The sequence below is a fragment of the Pseudonaja textilis genome, chromosome 6 (assembly GCF_049901715.1).
Source record: "Pseudonaja textilis isolate UNSWEBS1 chromosome 6, rPseTex1.2, whole genome shotgun sequence".
NCBI lineage: Eukaryota > Metazoa > Chordata > Lepidosauria > Squamata > Elapidae > Pseudonaja > Pseudonaja textilis.
Window position 1 is genome coordinate 16,814,856 of NC_141995.1, and position 11,092 is coordinate 16,825,947.

The 11,092-nt window shown below is 36.6% G+C and overlaps 1 protein-coding gene across 6 annotated transcripts in view; it reads left to right on the plus strand.

Annotated features, from left to right (window-relative positions):
* The window catches only part of RAP1GDS1 (Rap1 GTPase-GDP dissociation stimulator 1), a 77,769-nt gene extending 71,943 nt beyond the window's left edge, over nt 1–5,826 (plus strand). For all 6 annotated transcript variants that reach the window (XM_087935921.1, XM_087935923.1, XM_087935924.1 and 3 more), the window contains 3 exons: nt 461–587; nt 2,233–2,361; nt 5,163–5,826. In XM_087935921.1, coding sequence (XP_087792047.1) covers nt 461–587; nt 2,233–2,361; nt 5,163–5,290 — 384 coding nt within the window. In that variant the 3' untranslated portion in view covers nt 5,291–5,826. The remainder of the gene's footprint in view (nt 1–460; nt 588–2,232; nt 2,362–5,162) is intronic.
* Nucleotides 5,827–11,092: the final 5,266 nt, after the last annotated feature.

Genomic DNA, 11,092 nt, shown 5'->3' on the forward strand with positions numbered 1-11,092 from the left:
AGACTTACCAAGCAGTTTTCTTAAGCAAGACAAACAAGCATTGTAAGCTTGACAGCAAATAAATGAATCAATGTGTGTCCTTTCCCGGAATAGAGGCATATGGTTGCTTGGTGTGTGCATTGAATTTTTCATTTCCCAGAATAGTGAGATGGTGCTTCTTACAATTAATCTAACAAGCAAGCTGAATCCATAAGATGTAGCTACAGCTATCAACTAATGATCCAGTAGAATAGAATACAGCAAACTGATAAAAGGACCACCTGTGGGCTTGGGCATCTTTTCCAGAGTTCAGTGGCAAAGGGTAACACTCTCTTTGATTATTAAAAACTAGAAGCAGTTTACTATAATCAACATTAGCATATTTTTTAAAAATAGTAGGAAAAATTAGCAAATTGGCCCGTTGTATTTATCTATAATGCACTGCAATCTTGCTTCACATTCTCTCTTACTTTTTTTAAAGGATGTAATTAGGACCATTGTTCAGAGTGGTGGCATTAAACACTTAGTTACCATGGCAACTAGTGAACATGTAATAATGCAGAATGAAGCTCTTGTTGCTCTGGCATTAATAGCAGCTCTAGAATTAGGTAAGTAGTCCAGTCGTTAATCTTCAATGATAAGAGGCCTTGTGCATGCTAAGCTATGATATTATGTCACTGGGAATCGTGTACACATACATGTCAATGGGTGGGAAGGTGTAGCCCTATACATAGCTTTAAATCCTTCCTAGAATTTATCTTCCACTCTTGCCACTTATCTCAGTGCCCTTCTTTGAGCCTGTCTTAGTTCCTCTGAATTTTTCTTAAATGTTCTTAAATTTTTCTGTGATGTTCTGTGCTCAGAACATTACAGAGTAAGCAAAGCAAAGTCTGATCACTCTACAATACACTGAAATTATTATAATATATTGAGTGATCCAAAATTTCAGTTGACTTTTAGTCAACCATTTCATAAAAGCTAAAATTATTATCAGACCCAAAAACCAAGTCCACATGTGAAGGTTCAGTTTAACTGATTTAAATTGATTGGTACATAAGCGCACTACCGTCCCTACCGTCCCTGTCCTATTGTTTCTTTTTCTTCTTATATGTATCCATTTCATGTATTCATAACCATGTTTATACTTATACCTGTGATCTTATAATCGATTGATAAAATAAAATAAATATTGCGAAAAGCCCATGCACAGGAATCTTCTCAACGGTCAGTACCTGGTTAGTGTTAGATAAAGTTCAACTGCAGTCAAGGGGGACAGGACTTTGTGGCTACATGAGGACTCTTAAAACTGATCCCTCTTTTACTCCTCCCCCTGGCTCTGCCATTCCTTCTCCTACAGTTATATTCAGATTGTAATGAATTACAATTCTAAGGTCCTTACATTTTATAACAAAGTGAGGTGCTGCACATTTCTATTCCTGTATATTTGATTTCCTTTTTTTACAAGCATAGAAGTGTGCATTTGTCTCTATTGAGTCCCATCCTGTTTTTGTCAACCCAGAACTCCAGCCTATCAAGATAATTTTGAATTTGTTTCAACACTCACTCTATTGGGAAAAAAAGTATAAAATACTTACAGAAAAATAAATACATATTTCCACAGTTATTTTCTTTACCATTTATAAGATTTAAAATGGTGATACAAAAATTAGTTTTTTACTATCTTGTGTTATGCGTAGGCAGATAATGGGAGTTGAAGCAACAGTATTGGCTTTGTGTGTCAAGATTTGCAAGATGGACAGTGTCATGATGTATACTGTGCCCCTTTTGTACACATGTTGCACACATTCAAAAAGTGGGACTTGTATTGATATTGTTTCCTAACATAAGACAATTAATACAATCTCTATCTTTATCTCTCTATCATCTATCTAATTGTCATCTATTCTGTCTATTATCTATCGATAATCATCTATCTATAATAAAATTGGCTCCCAAATTCTAACTTTTCAGAGGCTGCACCAATAGTGGACTCTAAGATTTCCAACCAGTCTTGGACTCCATGAAATGTATTGATCGATATGCTTAGTTCCTTTTCCTTTTCAGTACCATGAGTACATTTTCTTCACCATCGGTGAAGCCATCTAATAAGATACACTACCCAGTCCTTATTTAACTAACTTGTTGATGAGAATATCATGTCCCCTCACAACAGACACATATCCTAAACCACAGAATGCAAGCCATCTACACTACAGTATCTGATTTACAGTTCTCCTCTGTTTGAATTCACAGCCACAGCAGAGAAAGATCTTGAAAGTGCTCAGTTAGTGCAGATTCTACACCGGCTCTTATCAGATGAGAGAAGCCCACCAGAAATCAAGTATAATTCCATGGTGCTGATCTGTGCACTTATGGGGTCAGGTGAGTTTTCCAAAATTTTGTTTCATGTCAGATCAGAAAAATCTTAAGAGCAAGAATGGGTACATACAACTGCACACATAAACCAGAATATACCTTTTATCAAATTGGGAGTAGTGGCGGTGTCTGTGACAGCTTAAATTTTGTGTATTTGAATTGAAGTTGCAACAAAAGGGAATTCAACGATATGGTAATTAAACTTCATATGTAAAGTTGTCTCCGTATTTATATATCCAGAAATTGTCTCTAGGCAGAACTGATCCAAAGCTAGAAACCTAACATATTTGGGAAAGTGGGGGGGATTTATCAGCATTGTCCTTGTAAGTTTTTTCTATCTGCAGTTTAAAAAAAAACTGTAGCAGGAAGTTGAAATACCATATTACCATCTTAAATTTCCACCACTGCAATCCATTGTATGTTTAAACCTTGAAACAATTATGATTAAATTTATCTGGATTACAGCTAGCATAGAATGTCAGATAGCTATTTGTATAGATAGGGACCAAAGACACAGTGTAATATGACAGCTGATCCATATAAATTCCAGATATCTTCCATTGAATTCATTCGTAAATAAATTCATCAATAAAAACATGAAAATGGTGAAAAAGATTCAAAGGTCAGTAGAAACATACTGTTTTAAAAGAACTTTTTGGGTCCAATTCTTGACATGGAAGGATACTTTTCTGAAGCTCATTGCCACTTATTACAGTGAGAAAACAGGAAAAGAAATATCAAACATTGGAATTAGAATTAAGCTTGTCATGTTGGGAAAAAAAAGAAAAAATATTTTGTGGACTAATCACACTCCAACTACTTAAAATATGAGTTATAAATATTGTTAAATATGTGATAAGAATTCATACCATGAAAAAACATTTGGAATTTTTTTCCAATCACTTCATATGTATTTGTTTTTGAAATTTGTTGCAAAGGAGACAAGGAAGTTCTAAGCATTTATTAAAAGTTGGCTAAGGAAAACATATTAATTTCTTGTCTTCCATTTTACTATTAACTTGCTAGGAGTCTGTAGCTTCAGTGGCTTCCTACATTTTTCCACTAGGCATCTTACTGCTAAATGTAAGCAGTCCCCAAAACTAGAGATGTGCTACTTCTAAGAGCCAAGCTCCAACACAATTTCAAGAGAAATTGAAAGAAATATTCAAGACTCCCGGGAATGAAAAAAGATTTCAACATAAGATTATTGTCAAGTCTTTCTAAACCTACTTATCTGATGCTATGTCCATGATAGCAAAGAATTGCAAAGTAGTAGCTTGTCCATGTATTATAGAAGACTGCCATCCTGTGTGCAATTTCATGTAACACCTTGATCCAGTATGATGTCCTTGTGAAGAAACAACACAGGATTGAAACAGAGCAGCCACTGAAATTTTAAAAGCTCCCTCCTAACCCTAAACTGGTTTCTTCCTTCCATCGTGACACAGGAAGAATTGGTATATGGAAACTGATTGGAAAAAAGGTGAATATGAAGATTGGCAGGAAAACAAGAGCCAAAAGGGGAAGCAAGAATTATAGAAAGGTGTAATCCAGTCCAGTACTTCAAAGTGAAAACTCTACCTATAGCTATATTGTCTTCCTGGAAATAATTTGGGCAGTCTAAATTTACACACCTGGGATTTTCTGTTGGCTTTCCATCTAAGGTGTAACTTTACTAGGCTTTTCAGATCAGTCAGGGTTGGTCAGGTGCTACTTTGTGGTTGGCATGTAGTTTTAACTTTCAAAAGTACCAGTATATGTAAATCCTAAAGTACACAAGTATCTTAGGCCTTGGTTTGATTGGGATTGTCCTGGTTTTGAGCATTAATCCAGATGCCAGTCCTCCCCTTCCCTCCCCACTCCAAGAATATGTTCTTCAGCAACATAAGCAGTAATGTGGGAAGGCAAGTCGACCTGCTTGTAATTTTGAAAGTTTTCAACTGTGCCTAATAAAAAGCTGCATTTGCAAAACACGCTATACACACAGTGTAAAGGGCTTGTGCACTGTGCCATTTGATTCTATGCTGATTGCAGTTATTTAATTGAGCTTTCAACTTACTGTGCCAAACAATCTGATGGATTTTCTGTTTCCGAAATACACCATTTGTTCAAATTAAGCTTTGTCCCAATTTCTGGAAATCCCATATGATGGGCTATTTTAACTAAATTTAGTAAGTTCCAAACCATTAAGATGCCTGATGAAGAAAATGTGGCATCAGCTGAGCTTTTATCCTAGCCTGTCATACAAACATAGCCTTCAAATGGAAATTGGTCTCTGGCTAAATGAAGCTGAGCTTAGCTCAACATGAGCTACACTTTTCCCAAAACAGCATCTCCAAACACCTGCTCTATCTGGCACAGGCAAGACTGATTGGGAAAATTGAAGCCCACACATCAAGAAGATACCAGCTCTGGCAGACTCTGATTCATGCCAAAGAAAGATTTTTTAAAAAATGGTTTGGTTTTTCTCTCTTCCAGCAGTAGCTTCTACAACAAGCTTGTGTACATTTCTTAGTAGGCTTCTGGAATGGAAGCGCTTCTTTTCTTTTGTTCCTTTGTACTTTATACAGGCCAAATGTTTACTCACCTGTCTTTATGCAATTTAAGGAATTGGAAAGAGCACTTTGCATTGAGCTGCTTGAAAGATGCCACTTTTTTTTTTTTGTTCCCTCCTGTTTTCCTCCCAGCCAAGCGGTGGCTTGATAATGTCTGCATTCATTTCAGCTTCGTAGAAAATGCAGACAAAAGAGCAGCTGTTTCCAGAAAGGCCCAGCAGGAAAGTAACAGTCTTACCTCTTGTTTGACAGAACCTCTTCACAAGGAAGTGCAAAGCCTGGCTTTCCTAGAAGTCGTATCAAAACTCCGCAGCCACGAGAACAAAACGGTGGCCCAGCAGGCTTCCCTAACAGAGCAGAGACTTGCTGTGGAAAGCTGAGGAAGGGGGCACCGGATCCACATTAGCATCATGTCACTGATCTCACCTCTTGTCCTGTCCTGCTGCTGTTAACATGTTTTTCCACTGTCACTAATGCATGCATGTAGCATCCCCACACTGCACTGTTGTAGGTACCTCTCTCTAAATAAGATTTCTAAAACACTCATAGCCAGTTGTCATAGGATCCTGTCTTTCTTATCCACAGCAGACACATACATGCAATCTGCAGCCTTGTTGTCGTTCTCCCTGTATTCTTGTTGCTTGGGCCACATACTAGAATGTGCATGTTATAGTCCTATAATAATGTAAAAGTGGTACAACCGTAATGACACCTCCCCTCAGACTCCCTGCTTTCCTCAGTAGAGGCAGCAAGACTGTTGAGATGAGGTTTGGGGGCACACCTCTCTTTTTGCTGCTTTAGATACGAAAGAGGGAAGAGGAAAAGAAATCTTGCTGCTCATTCACTGGTCTTACCTACTAATGTCAATCCTGTGGTACCTAGAGATAAAACCAATAAAACCCAGTGCTCTCACACATTTCCCTGTGTTCTGTCTTTTCTATCCTGGTTTATTTTCGTGGAGCCTTCTAAAACTAGCTGTATGTTATGATAAGCTATACCAGTAGAGTGCATGCATCCTAAATCGTAAGTACTTTTGCCTACCATTCTTTTTTGGTCCGATGCTGATAGCGCCAGAATCTGAACAAATAAGAGAAAATACACCATTCTCCTCCTAAAACCTCAATTTTCTTTTTGTCCCACACCTTGCCTGTTTTACTCTTCTTCTACATAATGCAGAGCACTGGGGATTGTTTGCATACTTTTGCAATGAGGATGAAGTCTCCCAGTTGCCTGTTGTTTTAATTCACTTTGGTCTAAGTTAACCAATAGCCACATGGCTTGAGTGGTGCAGCAACCTTAGGTTGGGGTTAAAGTATCTTTAAAAGAAGCTTTAAGTCACAAAAATTCTAGACCTATTGTCCCCATCTTTGCTTTCATTTGGTGAGAAGTTAGTAATATTTTCTAATCAAAGCATTTTTGTCCAAGTGCTCTTAAAGTATGCACGATTGATTTTACATGCTGGATTTTGCAAGCCTCAAATGATATAATAATCCTGACATTTTGGTTAGAAAGTTAGCTACAAGAGGAACAAGGATTGAGTCAGTAGTATGTTTAGCTGTTTAGAATATTTGTTAGTATGAACATGCTGAATTAAACTAAAACTGAGATTAAGAGGCAGTGCAGTAATTTAAACATATTTATCCCAGATCCTGCAACAAGGAGGCATGCTAAGTCAGGTTTTATCTAAGTATCCTTAATTGCTGTTTTTAACCTATGCAAGAGCTTTTTTTCAATCCCATATAAAATGATGGAGCTACTTCTACTAACTTCTCCTCAACCTCTTCGATTTGACAGAGAAACTATAAGACTATTCATTCAGAATTTCAAAATCTGAAACCTGACCAGGTGTTCTATTCTGAAATGCTTGTAAAATGTTAGGGATTTATGGAAGAATGAGGAACAATTATATTTTCCTAAGTGGCCTTAATTCTGCACCAAGGAACTCAATTCTTCAATTTATCTGGTTTACAAGTTTTCAACAGACATATACAGTAAAAACTCAGTTGACCACCCAAGGGACTGTAGGAAAGTGGAAGTGGTCAATATACAGAACAATGATACTGATACGTACGCCTGGCTCATTTTGTCAGCTTATTAGAGAATGACATATAGAAACACATACAGCAAAAACACAGGAAAATCATTCATACAATACTGTATCATACAAAATCAATACATTTATGTATGTATTATTTTCTCATGGTTTAATCATTCTTTCTAAAAAACAACAACTGAAGTTTCAGACTATTCTTTATTCTTGTTATGAAAGTAAGCAGAGAAAGCACTCTCAATGCTAGCTGTACCACTCAGCATACCTGGGCATTTTTCTACGGCAAGTAACTTTTAACTGCATTATCAAATGACTGGCATCCTCTTCTTTTGGAATATCTGCAATTTCTGTTTCTTCACTTAATTCTTCTGCTTCATCAGTTGCTTCCAGCACTTTTCCTTCGGGTTGTACCTTGGTCAATATTGATTGGAAAATTGTTTCTGGATCAGGGTTAGGTTCAGGCCAGAGTTAAGGTTAGGATTTTGCTTCTGCAGATGACCATAGGTTTGCATTTTAGCAATGACTCACTGCAGAAGCTGGACTCTGCACTGCGTTTTAAAGTTGTTATTATGCCTTGGTCGAGAGGTTGAATTTTTGATAAGTGTTTGAAGGCAAAAATTTGTTTCATATTTGTAAGATGATTCACCTGGGATGGCTATGACAATTGTCCACTACAAGGAGAATGTACAGAAGTAATAATACTTTATTTGCGGTCACAGACCAAAACACAAGTACAACAAAAGAACATGGGAAAATTAATCATGAACAATTGGTCACCGGAGACTTGACTAAGGGGAATTACAGCATTCTCCTCTGATGGTTACAGCTCTTAAAAAAAAATTGGAAACCAATACAAGGAGAATGTAACATTTCATTTCTTAGTCAGTAGCTCTTATCCACTCCTCAAATAGAGCACCAGTCATCCATGCAGATTTGTTAGATTTCCAGGTGACGGTACCGTCTTTGGACTGCAGGTTTTTGAATGAGCGTGGCTTTGCCAATTTACTAATCACTGCTTCTCTCTGGTTAAGCCAGCATACAGAAGAACTGTGAAACCTTCTTTAGAAAGCTTTCCATTCTTACATTTGTCATTCCTCATGAGGCTCCTGTCAGGCATCACCTTGAAAGAGTCCACACCCGTCAGCGTTAAAGATGTCTTCTTTATTGCCAAATCAGTGTCAAAAATATTGTATTCTTTGATATTCTTCTTGAAAGAAATTCATTGCTACCAATTCTGCACTTCACTTTCTTGCCCTGGTGCAGACTGGACACACCTGGTCAAGTTATAGAGTAAATTGTGTATGTAAAGGTCCAGGTGGTAAAAATACAACTTACAGAGGTGGTCAATACAGAGAGGTTGGCTTTCTATTTTGTACATATAGCATATGTCTGGTCTATGAAAATTAGATCAACTTAGGGAGGTGGTCAACTATGGAGGTTTTACTGCACTGTATTTTCTTTTGCCTATTTATACATTCAGTAGCAGGAGATCTGGCATCTGCTAAACGTTTTGAACTTCAATTCTGGTCGATCTCAGCCAACAAAAGGAACCAACCAAAATTTCTGGGAGTTCTGATCCAAAGATCGAATTGAATATATTTGTACTTATTGCAAATGAAAAAGATTCTTAGATCGAAATTATGTGACTTTTTTTTACAAGGAGCTATTATGACACAAAGGGGTATACCCATCAAGAGATTCATTAATCACAAATGCAGTATTTTATCACATTCCATCTTCATATGTTTATTTTCCCCACACACCCAGTGAAATGTTTAAGTGAAACTTTTATATATATGAGAACAAGGAACAGAGCCAAAGTGTCACTCCATTTTATTTGTAAAACTAATCATACTAACAAATTGCATATAAAATGATTTATTTCAAGTAAAATACAGAATACTGCACAACTAGTAAAACTATGTTCATAAATGTATTAAAACATTCTGAAAATTTGCTTCTATTAAAAAAAACAAAGAGCATGATGTATCTCACTTTCAATACCTTAAAAACTAGTTGTTTTAAAAACTAGTTGTTTAACACAAAATAGTTGTGTTAATTTCATGTAAAAGTTCAATTTTGTCCACTGAAAGCTGCATGGCTACTGTATAACATATTCTAGTGTAAAGAAATGATAAATTAGGTAAAATATATCCACTTTGAGATCAAATAAGAGCATGTGGGAGTGAGATGACAAAATCTCAGTCAAGCTGTACAGGCATGCACTTTCCTTGTAACAATACTTTCCATTATCAGTAAGTGTAATTGGCATTTACAATCAATTCAGCAATGTACAAGACTTTCCACACAGGTAAAGTACATTCAAATACAGTAAAAAGGGTAGGGAAACCACAATGGTAACTACAGTCATTGCCTTCATTATGTCATGCAATGGTTTAGAATAAAAGGTTGGAAGTTAATACAGCATATCTAAACATGACTTGTTAGAAAACCCCATCACCAGTCTTCTGAAAATAAACAGAAATACATGTTCCAGGTAAGACGTCTTCTAGGCACTGCAGTTCTGACTTTTATGATCAGTTACATGCTGAATTAAATTTCTAATCAGGCTTCCTCTGGGAATGATGGAAAGGAATTCTGGGAGTTTAAAGACCAAGGCAACTTGCTGGGGAAGGCTGTTTTATATGTTTATCTAAAGTGATTTCATAAGACCAATTCTGAGATTTAAATTATGTTCCCTAGGTAGGCCTTTATGCATTTCTTGCTCAATCACTGTATTAATAAGCTACACAAACAATCCCATTCCAACAAGGTAAGTGTGGGATATCCTGTACAATACTTAAGGGTATGTGTACTCTTTCTATGATATATGCAATTAACAGAGAGGCACAAAACAAGAAAGCAGTTATACAAGATTTAAGGGCAGCACCAGCATATACATACTGAAAATTTCATGTGTTTTCATCCATGATGTAACCTTACATTGTTGAAAAAAGAGCGCAGGAACAGCATTTTCTACCTGGATTAAATTTCTGTAGAGAGCCTACAATTTTCCTGTAATGTTCAGGAGACAGAACCTCAAGTCTACAGTCCAGCCATAGATGTTCATATATCATCTAACCCCATTGGGAATAAATATGTTAAATGGGCAGTTTCCCAATCCTCCTTCAGGTATAACACCTCATTCTTCCTTTAGACTGTGTCAAGTTCAGGAATTAGTCTTCCAAATGAAAATGAAGAAATAACAATTTCTGTTTAGTCAGTTCATCAAAAAAATTCATTGGTATTGAAATGGGCTGCAGAGGAAAAATACGGGCAGGATTGTGGAAAAGGGTGTGTCTGCTTTAAACTACATCTGCCCCTGGGTTTGAAAAGATGGTGTGATATTTTCTACCTGTCTCCATGAATCAAACAGGTTGCCTTTCCTGTTGCTTTCTCAGTCATAAAATGGACACACAAGAGTTATCTGCCAAAATAACTAAAGGCAGGAACATGAAAGCACCAAAAATGTACTCTACTGACACTTTACCATAAAAGACTGAGGGAGAGCTATAATGTGCCTAAAAAGATCAACAGTTGACACTGAACCACTGAAGAAACTGAAATAGCATATCATCAAGAGAAATCTGAATCCACAACATAAGACTTGAGAAACTCGCTAGCAAAACTTTTGTGGTCTTACAGAACTATCACAATGGAAAATATAAAAGGCACATAATACAGCCACTCCAGCAAAATCTCATGTGACTCAAGATGAGCCCATGGCTAGACAAATATAAAAATTTAGGTCCCCACTGTTTGAAAGCTGAATCTCTCTCTGCTGAACAAGATTACTGAAAGGGCAGAGAGAGAGTAAAAACACAACTGTGGTAAACTCTCATTTTATATTTCTCAGGAAAGCAGCCATAATTTAAGAAAAATTAAAGTATGGGAACAGGATACTGGATATGTAGTCAGTTCAGAAGAAAAACAGCAGGCTTACTGAGCCATCCAATAAATGTTCTCAAGTGCATCACTAAGCAAGCAAGAGACAATATACCATGCCCTGAATATCTTCATTCACATGTCCTTTTTCATAACAGTAACCAATAAAGATTTTTTTTAACCAATTAAGAACAGAAACCACTGCATTTGTACCAGTTTACAGTTAAATTCATTGCAAAAAATATTC